The sequence below is a fragment of the Chlamydotis macqueenii genome, chromosome 3, assembly GCF_036417535.1.
Source record: "Chlamydotis macqueenii isolate bChlMac1 chromosome 3, bChlMac1.mat, whole genome shotgun sequence".
Taxonomy (NCBI): domain Eukaryota; kingdom Metazoa; phylum Chordata; class Aves; order Otidiformes; family Otididae; genus Chlamydotis; species Chlamydotis macqueenii.
The window spans coordinates 63861259-63886577 of record NC_141558.1 but is presented as its reverse complement, the minus strand read 5'-3'; the positions used below and the strand labels follow the sequence as shown (position 1 = coordinate 63886577).

The window sequence follows — 25319 nt, the reverse complement described above, 5'->3', positions numbered from 1 at the left end:
CTTTGCATCAAAAGTTTTAAGAAAGTGTATACCTGTGATGCAGCTGCCTCAGTGTAAAGTCCAAAATTGTAGCATAAAGCCTTATTCATCAGCTACGATTTCTGCACTGTGCAGAAAAGCAGCTGAGGTGCAGGCATATGCTGCCTTCTGTTATTGGGGTGATAGCTTTTGGCAAAATAGGGAACAGAGAACGTGGAATGGTAGTTTCCTCAGGTGCCAGAGCTCATCTGTGGTGTGCAGTGCAATTATAATTGGAATTATAATTCGCAGGCAGAACATGGCAAAATGAAATTACAGGTTCTTGATTTAAAATGCTGGCCTCTTTGTTGGAGAATGGATGGAGAGAGAAAGGGATCTAAGAAAAGAAAAACTTGTTCACAATGATTTTATTGTTGCAGTTAGTGTTTCAGTGAATTTTCCTACTTAAAGACTACCTGTTTATCAAGTCAGTAGAATTTACTAAATGCCAACTACAAATGCAGGCTGAGCCAGGGCATGCTTAGGATCACGTGTGTGGTGGAGACATGCAGGAGACTCAACTTCATTCTGGTTAATTTGCTGAATTTATTATCTTTTCAGAACTGGTGGGGTAAGAAGTTATAATTCCTTATACACTGCAAATTCTATGCCTGCCTTTCAGCTATTTGGATTTGGAGTATATTTAAAAATATATAGCATTTTCAGATCTTTTAAAAAAAGGTATGCTGTGTAAAAAGCTTTCCTCTCCTAATACTGACGTTTACCTAATCTACAAACAAGTCCAAATTTTAAAAAAGAAATCACTTAATTGAATCCAACCCATACATTTTGGGTTTATTATTTATTTATTATTTTAAAATTTATACCTTTTCTACATGACACTTTGAAATAAAATTGGTTTAGATTTCTTATGAAGCAGTATTCACACAAGGTCATTATTAAGGCATACTTTAGGTGTAGAAATGTATAGCTGTGGCATTTTTCTTACTCATTCTTAATATTTTCTTAGCCTGAGCACCATAAAGTTGATGATTCTGGAGCCTTTTAGGATTATAATAATGGAATTTTAATATAATATTTATATATTTAAAGGATGTTTGTACATACATTATACTGTATCTCTGTTCTCGTTTAGGAAATAAGAGTTGTTAGAAATCAGTTGTAAATACAAAAAGTACCTGGATCTCCAGTTAAGAATATCCAATCTGTGAATTACATATATTTTTCCCCTCAATTGTTACTGTAATAGAATATTTTTCTTTCCTTTCAGCTGAGCAGTAGGTTAGTTTTGTTTCTCTGTAATGATGAGATACATAAGCAGTCTACTTTCTGTTAGTGCCAGGAATGGCTCTTGGTCTGCTTTGTATCTTTTGAAGTGTGCTTTGAGTTTTCTGCAGAATTCTGGTAAAAATGTTTACTTTAGTGATGTTACCTTCACAGAGACTATAGTGGGCTGCAAATTGTTTTCTCTTTGCAGTTAATTAGTTTGAGTAGTCTCATATCTAAGCAGCGTTTACTCAGAATAATCATTGTTTTTTGAAATGAAAGGCAGGAAGTTAATGGCAAAACTTTAGGAGTGTAAATTAAGTCTATTAGGCTTATATTTCTTTTCGGCTGATTTCTCATTTTAATTGACTGACATTAATACTGCATAGTCACTTATATAGTAAATAATTCCTTCATAATTCTGTATGCAAGCACAGCACTCAACTAATTTCAAGTATCACAACTCAGCTTTGTTTGAAAACAGTTTATTTTTTTCTTTTTAAATGTGCCTCCGATGACAGCAAGGTTGATTAATATCCATTCTGGCATGATTGGATGGAATTGTAAAATTATTCAGAAGTATCAGGGCCTTTGGCAAATACGGCTGTCTTATAATTTTGTACAGCTAACTTGATTCTGTATTGAAACTTGATTCTCTTTTTTTCCTGTAAAGATGATTCTTTTGTATTAGAACTTGAGGACTTCACCCACTATCTGTCAAAAGTTGCAAATATGCATTCATCTTAGTCTAATATTCAATAAATATTACTGCAGATACTGTGAAATTTTAAGACTTTTCTGGTAGTCTCTATGGCTTTTCAATTAGATCTGCTAGCTTTTGAAGTACTGCTACTTACAGAAAAGTTTCACAGCTATTAGGTCATAAGTATTTGCCATTTACATTAGTCCTTCTTGTAGAATTCCTAGACTGGAGTACTGCTCTTTGCCTGAATGAGTTTAAAGTCAGAAGTGAGTGTGGGAGCAGTATGTTGACTGTCAAATTTTTCTTGCTGGAGTTCCAGTAATGATTAGTGTGAGAATATATTTCCCATTTGTTATTTTTCTTTTAACAATTCTTTAGACTATAGGCATATTATTAAGCCAGCAGCATCAGTCTCTCTAAACTAACTTACTGAGTTGGTGACCATGTTTGTGACTTGTTTGTTTTTCCCACTGGCATTGCTGTCTAAAGAGTTAAATTATCGCCTGCACTTGTTATACAAAAAATACATTATAAATTAGGCATGCCTGTCTGTGTCTAGGAACTGTGTTTTGATAGGTTAAAGGACTTGGAAAAGATGACAGTCTGACCTGAATTTCTGGAATGATTGACTTCTGATGTCTAAAATGCTCCTGAAGTATGTTAACAGAGCAATTAGTAGACTCAGTAATCCCAGAAAAGGGTAACCAGGACTGAGCTGTGTAAAATTTAGCATTAACTTACTCTTGATTGGACAGTGATCAGTTGTGAATTTTGTAGAAAAGTCTGTTGTTACTGCAGTGGTGTGTACAAGTTGCTTTTTCTCAATTAAAATGTCTTAAACCATTTGAAACCTAGTGTTAGTAGCCCTATTCTGAGTCTCAAATGCAGCTCTGTAAATGTGCAGTTTTCAGAATTTTAACTGAGGTTTGTTTAAACTTTGATAGACACGTGGTTAAGACTTGTAAAGGCCGTATTGGGAGAAAGAGAGCAGTGCAAAGCTAAGTAACTAATTAACACTGATCAGATTGATACTCGGAGGAAAACAGATGGAAATGGGAAAGCAGCGTAAAGTAGTAGGCACAGTATCTTCAGGTAGACTTGTATAGAACTGCTCAGGAATAGCAAGACTAGGTCTGAGCAGTCCTGTTTGGCCAGGCAACAGCACGACCAAAATTCTGGGATCAGAAAATGCCTTAATCTTCATTGTACATTAGCAAAAAGCCAGAAGCTTGTGTTCATTATTTGAGACTTTTTTTTTGTCCCACACTTATTCTGGCGTAGTGATGAAAGGTGACGTGGAGAAAATACTAACATTTAAAATGTAAAAAAATAGTTATTATCAAGGAATATCAGTCACTAGAATGCTTCAATTATAAAGGAAGTATGAAAGGAATCAAAATGTCTGTATAAATGCTACTGTCTTCAGCATTTAGCACTTAAGTTGAAATTTTGCAGGAAAAATATTCGACTTAATGCTGCATGGCAGGAGCATCCACAATTAGAACATCCATGTGACTTCCCTTGCACTATTTGTTATTGAGGTAATAATTTGAAATACTAACTATGTCATTGCTGTAATGTATCTTTCCAATGCCTGCTGAAGCTGGATACTTTCTTCGTGCTTATATGAATACTTTGGCTGCTGCTGTTCCAGAAAATACAAACACTTGAGTGTTACAGAATTGTCCGGGAGTCTCAAATAGTCACAGACTGGCTCAGGCGTGGCGAGTTCTTGCTAAAGTATGTTTCTACATCTCCTGTTGCTTGAGCTCTTCGTGACACCACCAAGAGAAAGGGGACATCCTTGTTTTGAGGTTAATTCTTAGCAGCCTGATACATGAATATATCTTTCCTTTCCAAGGAGGGTTTCTTTGGGCAAGGCAAAGTTGTTGGAGTTGCAAGTGCTCTTGATTTGACATTCTGTTCAGTTGCCTCATTTCAACCTTTTCTGCTCCTCAAATGCAAAGCACACAACTTTCTTGAGGCTGCTGCCTTACAAGAAATTTTAAGTCAAATGAAGAAACTTGCTATCAGCTTTGTGTTCCCATGTGTCTTGTAGCTGCTGAGGTGTTCACTGGTTGTACGGTAGACAGATTCTGTTTAATAAAAGAGCAGATAATTAACACAGCAACTTTTTGCTGGCTTACTAAGTGGAGTAATCATAGTGTGTGGTCAGATAGATGAGCAGCAGTTAGTGCTCAGGAATGGGGAACTGTGCAACTGGACAGAGGAGGGAGGAGCTGTTCAGGTTAAGCAGTAATGAAAAACTGCATATGAAGAGGAGACAGGTATATGGAATATCTGCTTTTAAAAGAACCTCTCTACGGATCAAGAATTGAAAATGGATCTTGTAGGTCCTCAGACTGTCTTTTGCTGCTTCAGATTTTTTTTTATTTCCAGTTCTTGCTGCTTTATTACCATTACTGCTCATAAAGTACCTTTCTCATGAGCACCTAGTCTGCCAGAAGAACAGCAGTAGAGAGAATGTTAATGCAAGCGAAGAGCAGCTCTGCCTTGAGATCTTCCAGCTATGACTTTTTACTTGGGAGGACAGCAGTTGTTTTCTAAGTGAGTGTTCATATTTTCCTTTGGTGCTGTTGAACATGTCAGAAAGGAATACGCTTTCTTATTCTGTCTTCTTTTAGACGGTATTTGACAATAATTTATTTATGAGGTAAGTGGAGTAGGACAGTCTATGGCTCCAGATCTTTGGAGAAATGGCACCTCTGAATCAGTACATTGAACTTTTTTGTAGTTGCATGTAGGGTATGTCTGCCTCATTTTTGTGGATTGATTGATGGTGGTTACCATGTACTACCAAATCAAGGGAACCAGTGACCTCTAGAGAGCTGTGGAGCTCTGCATTAGAGGCCCTGAAGGTAAGAGTTGTGTGTATGGCTTGTAACAGCTTTTGGAGGAGCTGTTAGCAAGCCCACAAACTTTGATTGCAAATGGAAAAATCAAAGCTACCACGTTAGGAAATGTGAGACTAATCCAGCATGAATATACGTGGTACGAGGAACAACAGGAGATGCTGCAGACCATGTTTGTAACGGGTTAAAGTCAAGAATGACTTAAAATATAACTGATTCAAAAAGTACTACAGTAGGTGAAAATTCTGTGGTGGTTTCTTTGTGTGTGTGTTGGTCACCATATTTACTTGTTAAGATATGTATTTATTGTGTGCATCTGTCATAAATCAGAGTTTTAAATTTTCAATGCTTTTTGTCTGCTGCTTTTATATTAATGGAGTGAAAGCATGACTCCAAATCTGCCCACTCTTACTTAGGGAGTGGACATCCTTGTAAAGCATATCACAAATTACAGGGGCAGAATCATTCCTCTGAGGCTTAAAATACTGGGTCATTTTTTGACTAACTAATTAACTTCTTTATTTCTGATGTGATTAATTCTGAGATTTCATTTGATTGAAACACATGTATGTTTGAACCTGAAATGACCTGTGAAATGGGAAATTTTTTAGTTCCAAGTATCTATAGAGAATTGTCAGAGCTGATTAGTTTTTTCATGTTGGTGTTTTAGCAGTCTACTTCCACTATGGATATGTGCAGTGTGAAAATCAAGGGCAGAGAAGTATTAGGAGAGGCTCAGGTGGTAGGAGACTCTAAATAGTTAATTGCCAGACAGCGTGTGTTTTCTTGGAAGTTCTCCAGTACCATTGGTTTTATTTCTTTAAAGGCCTGTGTTCTGAAGCCAGGTTTGTGGCATTGACAGAGATCCATCTTCATGAAACAGTCAGTAAAACTTAAAAGGAAGACCTCACTATTCGTTATGGAACAAAGTACAACAGTGTCCCAAATATACTCTGTGCCGGGGAATTCTTAGTATCAACTAATGAAGTGTATTTACTACTATGCCGCTTAAGTACCTAATAAGATAAATGTATGTATTAGAGGTAATATTATACTTGTTGTTCAGCACGTGAACATTGTCTGCTTCACACTTTCTGAATTAAATATAGCAGTTCTTGATATCCTTCATAAATGCATTTTGCAAATGACCTTCAGATAGGTTTACGACTGTTTACATGTTTGTCATATATTGCTAATAGTGCTGAAACATAGAATTCAGAGCAATACTTGGACTGTTTCTTTTAGTGGCATTTTTTTTATCCTGCCCCCATTTTTTTTTTTCTTGTGTGCCCCCACATGCCAAGGTTCGTGGAGCCTTGTGGAGAACTAGGTCAGAGACTTGTCTTGGTTAAAAATAACTCATCAAAAGAAGGATCGTTGTCAGTTCCCTGTCTTGTTTGTGCTACACAGTGCTATCAACAACTTGTGCATCTGAAAAGCTACCTGTCAAGTGAGATTGTTCTGAAGAAAAGTTTAACATTTTTGATGAATAAGTAATCAGTATTGCTTTGTCCAGTTGATGATAGGTGAGAGACAGTAGTTAGAAAACTGTCAGGTTGTGGTCTGCAATTAGTGAGATGGATTGAGATAAATGAAGTGGCAGGAGTTAATCTCCTGAGCAGTGGTTGCAGAATAACAAGATTATAATGTAACAAATTGTGAGGAAAGAAATGTATTTGATCTAGGAAAAAAGCACGAAGGAGGTTTTCATAGGTCTTCGATATGTAGTGATGGTCAGGTTTTTTCTTCTACAACAGCAATGTCTAGGAAATATTTTTTTAACTTCCCTTATATATCCCCAGATTACATTACACTGTAGAGATACGGTTAATTTTTGTTGTAGCTGAGGTAAGTGGATTACATTACTTCAGGAGAGCACCTTTGTAGGACAGCATATTCTAGTACCCAATTTGAGGCCGTATTCCAATAAACTTCTAATGTTGAAAACATCCTGTCATATCTATTTAAATTTGCAAAGAGCTTTAGAAGTCTCATCAATGAATTGCTGCCTATGGGATACAGAAAAAAACATTGTTGACGTTGTAAAGTTTTTCATTTTAAACTGTAAATCAAAATCAATGTGTAATCATAGTTACAGTGTTATTTAGTAACCTAAAACACTGCAGGTTATTCTTTTTAATTTTTTTCTTTTTTAATCTGAAGTAAATCATTAGCTTGTTAATGTGTTGTTGCCGTTCATTAAAAGGTTATTGTCAATATGCACAGTAAAACTCAAAAATCATGTACTAAATACTGAAGTACAAGTATATTCATATGGTCTGATTTAACTGTATTAAATAATGTAAAATGAATGTGAAAACCTGTTTTGCACTTCTGGTCCATGGTTTATGGATATTGTTGATCAAATACTGGAAGAGGTTGCCCAGAGGTTATAGAGTCTCCCTCCTTTGATATGCTTGAAATCCAACTGGGCATGGTCCTAAGCAACCTGCTGTAGCTGAGCCTGCTTTGAGTGGAGTGGATGATCTCCAGAGGACCCTTCCGACATAACTATTGTGTGATTCTACATAGGGTTTCTTTGTGTTTATTAATTAAGAAAAAGTCTTACACCAACAATACAAATGTGAAAATTCCTGCCAAGTCATGGCAGGACTACTAGAATACCTCAAATTAAGAATGTGTTAATAAAATCAGGACCAAAATGTATATTCTGAATCCCAGTTCTTATTCTTTCATGCTTTGTATCAATATATTTTAATTTTAATTTTATTTTTGACTTGTGTTAATGTCCTAGTTCGGATGAGGTGATACAAAAGATCCTCCTTTGAGTTTGTTCACTCTCCTCTCCTGTCAGCGTACATGATGTGCATTATAACTTCTAGCCTTCAAAAGTTGCCTTAAAGTCTTGCCTCTTACCACCCTCTGATATGGAACAGTAGGTACTTTAGTAACTCTCAGATGAAATATTTTTATCTTCGCTATGTAGGTGGCATGCATGTTGCTTCATTTGTTATTGTTTTACCATTGAAGTAATTCCTGCTTAAATACTGTTGTACTTTTGGATTAATAATGTTTACAGATAATGAGATTGATTTACAGTTTAGAAGACCCTGGGGGCAGGGGGACACTGGTATTTGGAAGACTCTGCCAGAGAGGTTTTCTGAGTTCTGGAAGGTGCGTTTCACCACATTTGATAGAGATGTGATTGGTTCCACTTCACCTGGAATTCTTTCAAGACTCTCAAGTCTTAGTTCTTTTGGTTCACAAACCTTTCCAAGTTCAAGGATCTCTTATTTGAAACCTGTAAGAGTTCTAGAAGGTATGTGTTTGAAACAGTGCCAACTCCTGATGCTGTTGCTACTGCTGTTACTTCTCTGCAGTATGATGGCTGAATGTGCAATTTCATAATTTACAGCTACTGCAGTGAGGTTTATTCTTCTGTATCAACAGTTTCTACTAATTCTGCGGCTTCACAGAGTTGTTGACCTTAATCTGGTTAATTGCAGTAGTGTGACCTCAGGATCTCCATATCTAAGGAGGTGAAAACAGGCATGGATCATTTTGTTTTGAAGATGGCTCTGCATGCCTTGAAGAGTTTAAGGACATTCCGTATCCTCTCTCTTCCTAAGATGAAAGCTCTAAAGATAAATCTCAGACCACCAATCCCTTGATTCTTTTTTTTATTTCTGCCCCCCCGCCCCCCATCAGTATAGCTAATTACTTATCAAATGTTTAAATCCTCCTTCAATTAGATTATAGGTAGGCTGTTTTGAGTATGTTCAAGCATGCTGTCACTCAGCAGAGTGGTCTTCACTAGATGTTTGCATTTAATGATTTTACTTAACACTCAGTGTTCTGATTGGGTTATATATTCTGTGTTAGAATTAGAGGACTCCTTTAGCTAGCTATGGGTGAATTTGACAATTGTTTGTTCACCAGGATAAGGGCATTCTTTTTTGTTGGTTGGTTTCTTGTATCCTTAGCTTTTTCCTTTTCTTGATACATACATCTGGTGTATTTTCTACATTTATAGCTATTCACTTTGAATCTATGTTTGTCTTTCCTTTCTAATACTTATCTGCCATAGTAACTTAATTATTAATTCAGTTTTTAACTGAATTTTTTTTCAATTTGGCAATACTTACCAGCTCAAAACAAGATAATTTCTCATCCAGCGCTGGCTTTGAAATTGCCCAAAGCCATTACTGCGTAATAATTCCATAGGCTCCAAATGCCTGCGTCATTGCTTCTTTTCATAAGAAGCTTTTCCAGAGCCTGCTCAGTTATTCATCTGTCAATGCTAGGCCACTGGATCCAGAAGCTTTTTCTGTGTTATGTGTAGTCAAGTACATGTTTTCCAGGATACAATGCTTTAAAAAAAAGGAATTGGTCTTGCTGTTGCACTGGTTTTGATTGCTAGCTGTCAAGGCAATTTATTTTAGATGTTGATGCCTCAAAGTTTTTATTATTTGAATTGTCACCTATCAATTTAGACTCACTTCTTTCCTTATGGCACTTTTTGTAGTCCAACCAGCCTATTGAAACTAGTGTATTGTATTCAACTGTATTGAATTATTTTCTTTTAGTTAGTGAACTTTAGAAAATGCACTGACTTCTGTCCAGACATCATGCTGCAGAAATACTATAGTGGGAAAATACAAATAAGACAGGTACTGTAGGACAATATGAGAAGTGTATTACAGACATAGCCAACTGATTTAATACAGCTAGCTTCTGTCCAGCAGGATTTGAGCTGTATGCACAGCCCTAGACCTGCTAATCCTCTTCAAACTTCTTTGGGACTAAGTGTTTGTCAACACACTAAGTGTTTGTCACACCTTCCTGTGGCAGATTTTATGACAGCTTATTTTCATGAGGTCCTAGAATCCTGGTGCGTGGTAAGGAAATACCCAAGCAGCTTTTTGTTGAGCTGTATCTAGCTCAGCTGTAGTTAATAAACACATCTGTTTGGTTGCACAGAGTTACTAGAGTCTATTTCATGTTTCAATGGTGCTGAAGCATACAGGCTAACTCGTTGTGGATCATGTGGTTCAGTTGCTGTTTGTGAAAATGTAGTTGACTTTTTCAGTTGGAACTTGCCTGCAAAGCAGGGCTCCTCTGCCCTTCAGAACTGTGTCCTCTAAAAGCTGGGAAATCTTTCAGGACAGCTTTCTCTAAGCCCGGTAGCAATCCATCCCCGTCGTTAGGAAAATGAGCAGATATGTCAACAGACCAGATTTGCCAAACCAGGGAACTTATGACTGAGCTCTGGTGGGAAGGTTGAGGAGAGAATTTGTGCCCATGGATGTAGATGAGGCTGAGATTCTCAGTGTCTTCTCTGCATTGATCTCCACAGACAAGGTCTCATGGGCCTTTGTGCATGGAGATGGGACTGAAGGAGGAGAGAAACTAGTAGTAGTACGAGAAGACTGATGGATCTCTTGGGAAATATCAAGTTCATGGGATTAGATGGGATGCTTCTGAGGGTGCTGAGAGAGCTATCTAGTGTCATTGTGAGTCAGCTTTCTCTGTGAATAGTTGTGGAGATCAGGGGTGGGCCTCTATAACTGGAGAAAGATGTGTTGCAGCCACCTTCAGGGAGGGCAGGAAGATCGTTTGGGGAACTGCAGGCTGGTCAGCTGCATTTTGGTCCCTGAGAAATTGTGGAGCAAGTCTGCTTGGAAGCCATTTCTAGGCATATGAAGGTAAAACCAGTAATTAGGATTAGCAAGCATGGATTTACCAAGGGTACTTGTCTGCTGTGATGGAAAGACTTGAACTGTGAGTGAGGAGAGAAAAGCAGTGATGTCATCTACCTTGACTTCAACAGGGCTTTCACCATGGTGTCCAAGAGCTCCTTTGTCTCATTTAGAACATCACAGTTTAGATGAGACTGCTAGGTAGTTAGAAAGGCAATCTGGATCATTGAGCTCAGAGAGTCCGATTTGGATCGTGTCATGCTTAGTATCTCATCAGTGACCTGGCACAAGCAGGACTGCAGTCTCAGCAAGTTTGCGGGTCTTTAATATGGAAGAATGTGCAGTCAGTATGTTGGGATACGTGACTGCTTTGTGGAGAGACCAAAATTTCTGAAAATTCATTAACAAAAAACAAAACCACCTTTCTGTTATATGGAACACTAGGGGAAGAAAAGGGAATAAAATTACACCAATTCTTTGTTATGTTTCTTAAATGAAAAAGCGTTTGTGGCATTGTTTGGAAAACCAGAAGTTCCGCATTCTCCTTCAATGCTGAAATCTGTGCATATGTGTGGATACGAATGAATGCTCTAGAGGTTTGTTCTGTAAGGTAAAAGTTGAATTACAGCAAGCCTATATCAGAAAGGGCTGGAAGGTATAACTCGCAATTGTCTAGCTTTTTCACTTTTTATAAATTCTAACCTCATCATAGAAATTCTTCAGGGAGAGGTCTGGGGACAAACCATTTCTCTAACTTGATCAGTAACACACTGTTCAATTTCGTCTGAGAATTACTTGAGAATCTTCATTTTGTGTTTCTGGATTACATCTGACAGTATAATACTAAAAATGGTGAATGCTGTTCCTTTTCTATCGCACTTACTGAAGACAGAAAGATAATATAGCTGCTAATGGAATAGCTTATAGTGACATAAGGTGTTTATTATGTGCTTTCTTGTTGATTTTTTGTTTTTAAAGGAATGTCAATCAGGTTACTCTCTTACTGTATCTCACGTCAACTTCGTAGAACCTCTAAAGCCTAGGTGGAAAAAAAAGGTGGATAATTGGGAAAAACTCAAGTTTTAGACTCGATGCTTTTGCTCTTTGTGAGGAATCCTATATTCTGACTCATGTCACATAATATTTAGTGATTGAAAGTGAAGTTGTTACTGGAAGATTGTATATAGGAAGATGTTAAAAGGATTTAATGCAAGGCATGCTGCTCTTAAATGTACTAAATCACGTGTGTAGACTAGTTCGTGTTTTAAGGTTCTTTGTACAAGTAACTGTGCTTTGTTTCAGATAATGGAGCTCTGTGGTGCAACAAGACTTGGCTATTTTGGAAGAAGTCAATTTTACATTGCTTTGAAACTTGTTGCTGTGGCCCAATCTGGTCTCCCTCTAAGAGTGGAAAGCTTAAATACAGGTAAATCACGGGATTGGAGGGATATTGAGTTGTTAAGCGGAATTATTGTACTTGGCTCACAGATTCTTGTAGAGTAACTTTGTAAATTAGTGTCGTATGTCTTTTTATGCATGTTGCTAACTTAAAAAAATAAATTGCCAAGAGATTATAAGGGAGTGCATTCTTACTATGCAATAAATATGACGTGTAATACATTACTCTTACTGAATAAGTATTGTGTTCGTCATGGGGTAAATGAACAACTACTACTGACTATTGTGTAGGTACAAGTTCATTCTGTAGATTACTTATGTGAGAATATATGTGCCATGTGTACTTATGTGCTATATTATCTGAATAAAGTACTAATAGGACTAATGTGAATTGGAAGGAAAAGAGGAATGCAACATTTGCAGGGTTTTGTAGTTGCTTAGTTTATGAAGCCTTGATTGCAGCAAATGAAAGGTAGTCTTTTCTAAAGTCACATTCCTTCGTGCTTAGCTTGACAGTTTTCTCTCTTCTTTGCATAAGTGAGAAGATTAGTAATTTAAGATTTTTCTAGTGAAAAACCTGACCTGTAAAAGATGTTTGAAAGTCTGTTATCAGCCAAAATACCGGTTATCCTGCTTTTCAAAGGTCAGCTGTGGTGTGAGCAGTGAAACAGGAATAGAAGATAGACATACTCTAGCAAGGCTGTTCAATACAGCAGAAAGAGCTTTGATATGAGGCTCTGATGTGGCCTTTTAGGTGACATAAGTGGATCCATGCCGATGTTGCTCTGTGAGATGAAGAGACTTGCGAAGGTGAAGCAGTGAGTTTTAATCACCATAGCCCACAGCATAGTACACAACTCAAAACTTGGAAATGTCTTTAGAGTACAGCTTTGTGTTAAGGTGACTTCCCTAGTACATTTTATGTCTATAGAATACGTATTAGGATATAGTTTATATATGCTAGTAATTAAAGAAAGCTTAAGAATTTTTTTGTGTCAAAAGGATGTAGTTTGAGCAGAGTAGTTAAGGAGACTGTTAGAAACAAGCTGATAGGACTGAAGTATTTGACAAAGCTATAAAAAAATAAATCATTTTGTATACTTTTACAGTTATATTTATTCTGGGCTCATACAAATAGTATATATTGCTTTCATGGTTTTTGTAGCTTTTTGGAAAAGTGAATGGTTTCAGTTAACGTTTTGCTAGTACTCAAGTTCCTTTCTGCTTATAAGCCTATTTATGTTTATAAACAGTTTCCCTGTTTTTCCTCATGAATGTTACAAAGTTTAAAGCTTCAGCAAGCTGTAGCAGAATGCACTAGAATCAGAAAGTTGGAAAAGGAACCTTTGACTCTTAATATCCAATGGAACTGGGACTTCATAAGAACAATTGGGAGTTTTCTCATCAAATGCCCATTGAAGAAGGCAAAGACTAAAATCTGCGTGTGTATCTTTTTTTAGGGCTTTCATATGCTTGGTTTTATTTTAATGCAAGATACTTTAACTGGAAGGAGCTTTCCTATTAAAAAAAAAAATTGAAGGAGTTGAAATTAAGGTACAGAATTAATTCCAAAATATAAAATATGTTGCTGTAAAACTAGCAACCACTGGAACTTTTATAATGGAATACATTTCATTGATTCATTACAATACTAGAAATACTTGTAATGTTTTCTAGACTTCTAGGAATAAGTTTCTGTAACTGGTTCCAAAAATACTAAATACGACAAGTAGAATTGACAGAACATTTATTTTTACCCTGTTTTTAGCTTTGGCTGTCTGTTGCCTTGGTTGCAGTGGTTCCAGTCCTGTCTGTGAAGTTCCTGCTCCTAGGATGAGTCAAGTGTTGTTGTAGCAGCTACTAAACAGCTAAAATACAGCAGGGTGAAGACTCATAAAATTATTCTGAGCTTGGGTTATCTCCCTTTGAAAAGTGGGGTTCAGCAGCCTGACCAGCTGGGTTCTGCCCACAGTCCATCTCCAAGAGGTCTTGAAGAGGAACTGTTAAAGCCATCCCAAACTACAGCGTATAGTCTTTCTCTGTTTAAAGTAAACCATTTAAAATTATTTAAAGTTCGTATTTTACGACATCTACTATTTAGCTCTGCATGCTATGCATGTTTTAGTCAACGTTTATCTGAATGTTATTCACTCTTTCATCTTGGTATTTTCTCTTCCCTTCTCTTCTTGTTTCTTTTGCTCTCTGGTTTACTGTGTGTTTCTTAAGCAGAGAGGAAGTTTGCTTTATGTGAGTTGCTGAGTGGAGACTACAGTCAAATTTGGAGTCCATCCAACACAAGTGTCATCCAGTTGATTTGTAGTTAATTAGGTGGTTTTTTGATTACTCAGATGTGCAATGTAGTAAAAATAATGGTTTTCGTTATTATACTACAAGCCTCTAAATCTATTGTTGCTTTGCTATCCCAGAAAATTTTCCTTCTAGGAAGCTAAAAATTGAGACATTAATAAGCAGTGTTTATTTCAAAGTAATGTTTATTTTCTAAGTATGGAGTATAGTTTTTGGTAGAAGAAAATGTTAACAAGGATGTGGGCATAGAAAGTACAGAGAACTCTAATTTATTCAATATCAAGGTTTAATTCCTTTCATAACAACTACTGCATTTATAATTGAGGGATTTGTGAATGGTAACAAATGTTGTAGTGTGAAAATGTGTTGTCTGCTGTTATAGGAAGAAGTCAGAGAGGAGATAGGTCAAAAAAGGCAAATTTCAACTGGCCATGTAGAAACTTAGTATGGCAAACCAAACCTATGTTTATCTAGTCCTGTTTTTAAAGAAGACAATAGAGTATTTTCTGTTCCTTCTGAGCCCTCTAATATTATTTTGTGGAATAGCACTAGATATCTTATACCAAATCCTTATGTTGGAACAACAAATTGCACAAAATTCCACTGTGTCAGTTGGATGTTCTAGTGTCTATTATCCCCTGTTTTGCAAGCATACAAGTTTCCATTTGTCTATAATGACTTTTTCACTTTTGGGCTGACTGTAGTTCACTGTTTAGCTACATGAATAACTTTTCCTAGTGCAACAGGGAGTACAGTGCTAATATGAAAATAGCCATCTAGGAATGAGGAGGGCATCATGAATTGCTTTAACAGTGTTTCCAAGTGATGGGTAACTACAAATTTAGCAAAGAGACTGTGTTGCATGCTACTTCACTGTCATGAAAGCTGAGTTGTGCTTAGTGATGGAGGCTTAAATCAAGAATTTATGTTCTTACTGGAGCATTGTTCTTTAATACTGGATGGATACATAAAGGTCTCTATAGTTGTTGAATACTGTGGATACAAATTACACTCTTCAAATCAGTTTAATATTTTTGTAATTAACATTAAAATGTTTTATGTAATAAACTATATACATTTTCATTTTGTATTTTAGTACAGTTGTTGGTACCACTGATTCATTTTCAATAGCAAAAGTAATCAATGTAAGCAATCTGCAAGAGAAGTTAAACTTGAGCCATGCTTGTAAATTTATTTTGTGTTGGAAAAATAATTTCCAAGTAAGAAGAACAGCAAATTCACAATTTATTTTTATTCATAGTGGGCCAGTAAGAAAGCTGTAGTTGGGATTCAGAAAACTGGTAAAAATTTGGCAGAGAAAAATTTAATACTTACATAGCTTCACTTTTATATCAGACTACTCTGAATTGTGGTACATGAAGCTAAGGACCTCCTAGCATTTTGTAGAAACTTTGCTTTATAGGTCTTTATAACAAAGTGAAGTGATATTGGAATGTTCCCAGTTGTATGCCAATAAAACAGCTAATTTGGCTTCTGTTGTAGAAAAGTATATGCAGATGTGTTTAAGCAGTAGTTGTTGGTTTTGTAGTAAGACTGGATTATATATTGTAAATATTAATGTGACATCAGCGCACTAAAAGATGATGTTGAATATACTGCAGCATTTGTTTTGCTGATAACCGTTCTGTATGAAGACTCTGGTTTTATGTATGTGCTAGAAATGGTAGATTAATTTTGAAGATCACACTAGAATGATTAAATGCTGGCAAAACTGAGAAACAGTTAGCTAAATCGAGATTATCTGATTGCTATTGTATTTAATGCGGAGTTGTAGTGTAAAACTGTTCTGGAGCCATGCGAAGTCCTCTGTGTATACCAAAACCAGAACTTCAGTTGCAGAATCATGAAGTAGAATGCAGAAAGGGTATTTGCTTGCTTTTTTTTTTTTTTTTTTTTCCAACTGGCAGATATTGGCTTCACTGTAGCAGCAGTCTCAATGTTTAAGTAGTTGAGGTATGTGTGAAATTTTACCTACAAAATAAATGGCATTTTTATTTTTAAGTGTCATACTTTTGTATAGTAAATAGCCTGCTCTCTTTTTTTTTTTTTAACAGTAAAGGATCTCCCTCTTCCCAGATTTGTTGTGTCAAAGAATGAACAAGAATCAAGACACACAGCCTTGTATTCTTCAGATGCTGATAACCCAGCTTCATATTCAGGTGTGATTCCTCCTCCACCTGGCAGGATACAAGTCAAAAAAGGCTCTGTGAGCCATGATGCAGTTCAGCAACGTACATCAACTGATCAACAGGTAAACTAACTTAAAAGATTAAATGGGAGTCTTAACCACTACTTTACTGCATATATGTCAGTTTGATAGGGCTTCTAATCTTTGTTGCTTTCAAGATATTACTTTAAAAAAAATAAATTCATACTGGTGTATGTTATACAAGGCTACCACATATACTACTGAAATACTTACATGTAGGAGACACTTTTTAATGAAGTCTTATAATCTGTGTTTAAGGTATTGATGGTAATGGGTGAAGAATTAAGACAGAAAAGAAAATGAATATGTAAGATATGGTAGCAAATATCAAGCTGTAATCATTATGATGTTAATACCTCATTTATTAGTTCACATTGGCTTCCTGAGCATTGGAACTGTAGTACTGAATGAAGTGGAAGACTGGATTTCTAGTGCTTCAAGATTCTCCAATACCTTTAAAAAGTATTTCAGATTTTAAGTCTCACAGTTACTTTTCTCTGCCTTACATTTTGTTGTTCAGCTATTTAATTGTTAAGTAGAGACACTGAGAACCAGAAATAAGACAGAAGTTTTCACATAGTTTTTTATTGTATTCTAATAATGAGAAAACAAATTTCTTTTTGCTGACTAGTTCTTTCATCTTCAGCTAGAGAATATCAATAAATGAAAACTGTAAAGGCTTACAGCTCTGTGCCACCTCATAATTCTTTGGTTTTTATAGTCTTCACACTCTCTTTCCATTGGGAAATCTTTTCTGATTGTCTTTTCTACAAGCAAGAACACTGAATGGAAATACTAAATTTTGCTGAGTGTATGTGTGTATGTGCGTAAGTGTTGAATGACCTGTTTTCTTGCCCATGGTAACTTGGACTTGTTCCGTAAAGAATAGAGGAATTTGCAAACATCCCTTAATTTCTCTGGGAATTGAGGAATCACTCATAAACATTTATTAATCTCCCTGGGAATAACTTGGGACTGATCCACTATAAAGAAAAAGCGAATTAGCAGAGGCCATCCAAAATTTGTGTTTAGCTGCCATTTCCTTTCTTCCAAACAGGAAATTGGGACTGTAATGGAAGGAGGGCTGGCAATAGATATGAAGACAGCTTTTTGTTATCTAGTTTTGGTTAGATGTGTTTGAGAGAGCTCCCAAGTGCTTCATGAAGAAATTAACAATCGCAGATCTCCTTGATCTGGTGATGGAGTTTTAGTTTGGTTGAAGTAGTGTTTTCTTTGCTTCAATCATGGTGTTGAGTTTATTTAGTGAACAGCTGTAATTTGATACAGGAATCTGCACTGGTGTCACTTTAAATAACAAAAAAAAAATCTATTGGTTTTGGTCTTCAAGTTCTGGATAAAGCAGCCACATATTCACAAAGTTGTATAAACATCCAAATTTCATTTCTCCATCATGGCTGATAGAAGCAGCTTGGTATCTCTTTCACACAAGACTGTATGGGATCATCAGTTGAACCAGTTGGAGAGGGTCCAGAGGAGGGCCACAAAGATGATCAGAGGGCTGGAGCACCTCTCCTACGAGGACAGGCTGAGAGAGGCTGTTCAATCTGGAGAAGAGGAGGCTCCGGGGAGACTTTATAGCAGCCTTCCAGTACCTCAAGGGGGCCTACAAGAAAGATGGGGAGAAACTGTTCAGTAGGGCCTGTTGTGACAAGACTAGAGGTAATGATTTTCAAATAGAGGGAGGTAGATTTAGATTAGATATTAGGAAAAAAATCTTTTACAATGAGGGTGATAGACTGGAAACGTTCAAGGCCAGGCTGGATGAAGCTCTGAGCAACCTTATCTAGTGGGGGATGTCCCTGCTTCTTGCAGGGGGTTGGACTGGATGACCTTTGAAGGTTCCTTCCAGCACTAACCGTTCTGTGATTCTATGATCAGAATAAAGAAACTCTGTGTATGAGTCCTTTGAGAGATCTAACCCAGAAAACAAACTTGGAGCAAACATAACAGCCAACACAGCACTGAGTACAGTAGTTTTAAGCTGTGTCTGTGGGCTAGAACATCTGGAACCTAGAACATTATCTGATTTTGCACTCTGTTGGAAAACTGCGGTTTCTGTATTTGATTCTGTATTTCTGACTGCACAATGAATCTATTCAAGCAGCCTTCTTGTCCCAGTCTAATATTTATTGATTTGGACACCGCATTAGAAACAAGCTAAGAATTTGAATCCCCTTGGGATGACAAAGGGACTCAAGCTCAGGTTTCTCACTTAACCATATAAATACTCTAATTGGGTTATTTGGTACAGTTTTTAGCCATGTCTTTGTAGAAATTATGGAGCCAGTTGCCTTTACCTGCAGATACTGCTCGGATTTATAAAACCTAGAAAGAGGTTCAGATTGTGAATCCTCATTGTATGCCACCTCTTTCAGTGATGAGAATGAGAAGAGCTGAAGTCTGAGAAGTAAATTACAGCATGTCATTTTCCTAGAGATAGTTGTTCTTTCTGGAGGAATTTAAGTGTCAAAGGCAAGCTTGGATATTTCACTCTTAAAGCTTCTCACGTAGCTCTTAGATACTCCATTAGTGAGTTTGGGTTTAATTTTTTTTTTCTTTTTTTCTTAAACCTTTACTGGCTTTGGTAATATACCTGGCACTTCAAAATACATTGATTTCATAAAATACTCGGTCTGAAATATTATTTGTATGAAATCATAAGATATCTTCATCTTTCAAAAATGGATTCATTCATGTGCAGCTCTCCATATTGGTGAGATTTGTCATGCATAGGTTAATATCTTACAATTAGAAATAACTTATGTAAAATAATTTAACTTGGAGTATTGCCTACTGAAATGTTCTAGCTAAAACTATTTCTTTATCAATGCATAACTGTCAATTTCCCTCAGTGAGCTTCACTTAGAGGCAGGGAAATTACAATCACGTGTTTACAAGAAGTAGCTAGAAATAACTTCGTCTTTTAAAGTAAAGTGTGAGCTAATTTCAGTAACAACCTTTTTCTATCTCTAGCTGTTTTTGTGGTGGCATTTTCAGAGTGGCTAAGTATTATGTAAATACAGCACTGAACAGAAGTTTGTATCTTTTTAATATTGGTGTTAATAGAAGATGACTGAAGTCACTCCCAGCTGTTGTGGAAGCTACAGAACTGATTCTAGGAGTCAAGCCAAATAGTGAAAGATGCCTTTACTTGGTAGATGGCAAGTTGACTGCATATACTAGCGGAGATAAAACATAGGGGAAAAAATATTTTTTTTTCTACTGGCATAATCTATTCTTCCTAAATAATAGAAGCTAAGTAGATTGGAACACTTCTGCTGATAATATGACATATATACAGGCACTTTTGTTGACATAGGTGTGTTAACTATGGTGCATGTACATATCTCTGTGCCTTGGTAGTAGCAACTATGCTACTAAAGATGTTGATTTAGGTCAGTCTTGAGAGTCTAGATTCTGTTGAGTTCTTGTGGGTTTTTTTAAAAATAAATCCTCCTAGTAGAATTAGGAGCTATCATTGTAGATTGAAGCTTGAATAAGACAAATTTACTGAAAGCAGTTTCTTAGAAAATACTTCCTAATCTCAATGTTGCTGCTTCTTCTATCTCCTGCAAGTACCTTACAAGTAACTAAATGTCATTGATATCAGACTGTTAGATGTTGCCTCTGGATATTTTGTTTTATTGTTAAAGCAAAAAAGCAAATACTTTTTCCAGTGTCTTTAAGTGCGATCTAGATATTATGTACTGCTTTGAGATGTTTTCACCTGGCTTGCCACCTTTTCCAGGAAAGGAGGTGTAGCTAGTTTCAATAGATGGTGAGGCTCTAAGAGCTGAAAAACATGTGTGACAAGTGCTTATAGAATGAACCTCCCCGTATCAGATGAAAATAAAGGGTATTCATCTAACTATGTGTGCACTAAGCATAATACTGAGCCTCCAAATTGTATTGATTTATTGCCGTATCAACGCAGCCTTAGGAGGGAACAGCTCAAATTTGGCACCTGTACCAGTCAAAATTTGATCACTTCAACTTTTTTTAACTATGTGAGCAGTTTGACTTCTTTAAGGTTTTGCCAGTAGTCCATTTCTGCTCGCTTCTGGTTTGTAGATTCAACAGTTAATTCCAGATAAAATATATCTGATATTAAATTGTTTAGAAGCACAGAGCTCTTGTGTTGTTGAGTCTAACCCTCTATTAGGATGACAAATTGTATTAGGTAATGAGTTTTGTTAGATAATGAGAATCACAACCTTTTATCTACACTGGCCGTGTTGGGCAAAACTATTCCAGAGCCTTAGTAGGAATATAGTGGATTATTTGTAGGGTGGGAACTCCCACAGGTAATACCTGTACTTTTAATAGCTTTGTCCTTAGTATTTGCTGCAGAACACCACCACTACTTACTGGGAAACCATTGTTTTCTTGAAAAAACAATCCATAGTCTCAGTTTCATCTCATAGTTACCAGTAATCTTCATAATCCTTCTCTGCCTTTGATCCAGTTTGAATTTGTTCTTATTGAAAATATTTTACTAGATTTATGGTTTTTATTCCAAATGAGATCTCACCAGTATTAGTACCATTTTGTAGGGTACTTCCCTACTTGTGCTTGGTGTATCTCGGCTCAAATGCTTTAGCAGCTGTGAGTAAAGCAAATCTGTCATATTTGACATATTGTAGTGGTCTGATAGTTGAACAGTGCACTCAGTCTTTTGTTTTCAGCTGACTGTTTCTCATTATGCACTTTAGTATTAATTTCCACTATGCAAAAAAACCCTGTATTTTGTGTTTTTAAAACTTGATAGTTTACATATATCCTGAAAGGAATCCATGCATCTGATGCTTCCTTACATTTTATTGTCAGAATTGATCAGCATGCAATTTAGCATGCATAAACAATTACATAAAGTGTCAAATTAGGTCACTTCCCAAATCAGTCAGTCAGGAGCATTATTAGAAACTTCCCTTCAATCCCTTAGTTCCTGTTCTAACACAGTCCAACTTTGCTCCTTCTGTAGCCAGTTCTTTTGCACCTTAGATTCTTGTAGTAATCTCCACACTGTTGGAATTCTCTTGTATGGCACTGAGGTATGCTGAGATTCAGGTTAAATGTAGTACAGTTCCTTTGTCTAGAAAATCACAAAATAGTATCAACCAACTTAAGTAAAATTTCCCATGGTGTGATTGATCCCTTTTCCATTTGTCTTTGTTTTTAATTATTATTTTCTTCAGAACCTAGTCTAAAACCTTTCAAGCTGTTGAGATCAGACTAAAAAGTTTGTAGTTGACTGAACCACACCTCCCTTGTCTTAAAATGTGTAGTGCTGCATGTGGAGAAATTGAACCTTGAACTATTTTGTTCTTCAGTATGAATGCCAGTTGATTACAAAAACATGGGTTCTGCAATGCAATTACCATCTCTAGCATAATCTTTCTTCATGATGGATCTGTTCCCTGACTCTTATGCAGGCTGTGTGGTATCAGGACCTGGATAACAACACCCTTAGAGCTACCCTTCGGATACCATGTCTGGCTTCATTGTCTCTGGAGTTCTCCTTAGGAGGCTTTCTTCTGGCCTGAGGTGTGAGATCCAGGAAAAGGTTTCTTAATCTAATTTGACTCATGTATGCTTGCAATGCCCTTTTGAGGTTGAGATCCCTCCGGAGATGCTTTAGCACAGTGTTTTGTTACCTTACACCAGTTTGTTTGACTTATCTTCACTAAGGTTCTTCTTTTAGAGCCATATCTTATATTATTTTTTTTTAATTAACATGCTATTTTTAGTAACTGCTTGTCAGTCCAAAAAAAGTCCAAGTTGTGGGTCCATCATAGTGTCTTGGTTTCATAATTCTAGTTTGACAAAAATAATGCTTTTTTACAACTCTTTAAATGTGGAAGTTTTTTTTGTAAAAAACAAAACAAAACAAAAACCAACACAAAAAACAACAACAACAAAAAAAAACAAACCCACTAAGATGGATTACTTAATTTTGCCCATTAGCTGTAACCTGATTTTTTAAATTAGTTATTGAGAAGAATGTTCTCAGCAGTGTGATTTAACATGAAAATGTTAAATAGTTATTAACTATTTATGTCAACAGGCTTTTATTTAAATCTATTTTCTGGAATAATTTAAAGAGGAGAAATAAATGTCATAAGACAGTAAAAATGAGGACATTGTAATTGCTGTAATTTTTATTGAGGTTTGTTTAGAGAGAAATTAAAAGCTAGTATTTTAAATGTTTAAATATAATTGCATTGAAAGTGCTAAAACAGTTCATCAAAATAAGATTTTAATAGTAGCAGATCTAATAAATGATACATTGACTACAGTATGCAAATGGTGGATAAAGTTGTTGAAGTTCCCAAAGAGATTAGGTGGGAAGCCTGTGTTAAAATTGGTGACATTCAAAAGTGCTGGGTTGTCAGTAGCCCACATTAGGCGAACTGTTGTAGTTGTTACTTGTTAGGATTTTGAAGAGCAATTAAGTTAGGTTCTGTACCCTATTACTCTCAGCAAAATCTGATCCCAGATATTTCAGACTTTCAAAATTATTTTATTTTATTAATGGATTGGACAGATAAAAGTGAACAGTCCTACTTCCTTAGCTGCAAGGGAGCAACAGAGGTAGTTCTAATAAACATATAGCCTCTGTTTGCTAAGTGTGAAGCTCAGTGCAAAGTTGAAGTGGAAACTTTGTACAAAAAACCATGTTTTCTACACCTGAGTATATGAAAATTACAACCTCTGGCCTACTGCAAAGGCAGATATATAGTTGGGGTGAATGAACCTGTATGTGATTACAGTTTCAATAAATCCCTACTCATTGTTTCCCATGACTGCCTTAGAATCTGAGTCAGTGTTTCTACAGTCCTGCCTACTCCCTAGTCTTTTCTGGCTTGCATCTTCCTTCTTTACGCTTGCGTTGAGCCATCAGTATTTTGACTAAGCCATTTTTAATATACACACACGTGTATATTATATGTGCCTATATAATTATTTATATACATATATACCTACTTTGAAAAAAAAAGATAATTAAGGAGTGTATCTTTCCTAAGCTTCTAGTAAGTTGGATCAATCAATGCCTTGAGTGGTATATGAGAGTGACTGGGACTCCACAGGGGAAACACAGTGTCACAGTAATGCCATCTGAATTTGGTTTAAACTCCTTTGGGAATGCGTGTTTTCTAATGACGGTACAGCTGAAGATGTGGATTATCCCTCTTCCAGAAGCTTTTTGACATAATTGGTGACATGCTTTTGTTGTTTAATAATTTTGGAGGCTGTAAGCTGAAGCTCCAAACTAGCTGTGAGAAATCTGCAGATGTTCATAATCTTGATATAATGTTGACTGGAATGTTGAGAACAAAATTAATGTATATTATGCTCTTACTTCTGATGGTTTGATTACCATTATTACATGCTTTACAGAATCACATGAACCACATATAAAGAAGAATTAGAAGAATTGAAGTTGAGGATCATATTTACAATTTCTTCCTATACTTTGAGCACAAGGCCAAATGTCAGATGGAGGCTTACTGAAGAGTGACCATTGTCAGCTTCATTAGGGCAAGGCTGCTTTATGAGGACTAAATGTCAAGAGTTTTAATGTTCATATGCAGTTACCAGAAGTAGTGAGTGGTTTACTTTAGGTAGACTATCATACATTTGTCTTCCTCAAGTTTTCTTTTGTCTCTGTCTGGACCATCTGACTTATCAGAGTAAGAATACTGGAGTAAATGAGTAGTGTCTGTGCCCAAGCATAGCTTTGCCTAGGCATACTTATGGTATTTTGTGTAAAAATTAAAGCATCCTTCAAATCTTTTTGATAAAAGATGGCTTGTATAAAAGCCAATGGAAGAGGAAGCTTTTCATTGACTTCAGCGATGCATCGTCATGGTCCTCCTAGCACCTGTTGCACTATGCTAAGCAGACTAACCAACCTTGGTTCTAGCTTCCAACTTGCAAGTGGCACTCTGGATACCCTCACTCCTTCTCCTCTTGCCCTCATGTACCTGTAAGGGTAAGAATGTACTCTAATCTAAAACAAATTCCTAGTCAAGTAAGATGCTAAAAGAGGCATATTCAGGCAAATTTTAGAAAGGCATGTAACTGCAACAAAAAATCTTGAACTGGTAGAAGTACTGTGGAAAAACAGTGACTTTGACTGTGCGATCAGCTGGTCCCTAATTAAAAGTTGAAGTGAATTAGTACTGTTCCCAGCCTCTTTGTAATACTATGTGCCAATACATATGGGCATCGTTTAAATACTTTGAATGGAAAGTTCAAAGTCTTGTGACCTAGGAACTTATTTAAAGAAATTTGACTTAATGGTCAGAACTTTAAGAAAATACTTCAGTTGCAGAATCAACCAGACTGGCCCTGTATCGCAGGAAATAGAAAACTTAGAGGAGAAAAAAAAAAGTGAAAGTTTACATCAACACATTAGAAAGTAACCAGTCATCATGACCCTAAAAGTGTTTTGTTAGGATGCATGTAATTTTAGTATGTATCTTGCATTGAGAAAAGCTTGTTTATGGCGCTTTCTCATTGACTTTTAGACTTGCAGATGTAGTATTGATTAAAAAGCATAATGACCTTTGAATATTAGGCAAAGTAAACCAGTTCAATTTTGGGAATAATGTGGAAGCCTCCAGTCAATCTGGCTGTTGGTACTTGGTAGTATGTTAACAGTTGTTAACATAGAGTACCAAACTTTTTTTTTTGTCTGGTACTGGAACAGATTTTGAGATTTTTAGCTTTGTTTTTGATTTTCAGGAAACAGACTTCAGACTTTGCTTTCTTTTTGTACTTATTTTCACTAACACCTTTTGGTTCAAATTGGGAGATCTGGCAAACAGGAATTTCCAAAGATCTAGATATAGGCAGGAAATTACTTTCTAGTATATAAA

General features: G+C 36.3%; 1 protein-coding gene across 5 annotated transcripts in view; it reads left to right on the top strand.

Annotated features, from left to right (window-relative positions):
* Window positions 1-25319, top strand: part of REPS1 (RALBP1 associated Eps domain containing 1) — a 67259-nt gene that overhangs the window by 4741 nt on the left and 37199 nt on the right. For all 5 annotated transcript variants that reach the window (XM_086744237.1, XM_086744233.1, XM_086744235.1 and 2 more), the window contains exons 2-3: window positions 11784-11907; window positions 16262-16458. In XM_086744237.1, the coding sequence (XP_086600363.1) occupies window positions 11784-11907; window positions 16262-16458 (321 nt within the window). The remainder of the gene's footprint in view (window positions 1-11783; window positions 11908-16261; window positions 16459-25319) is intronic.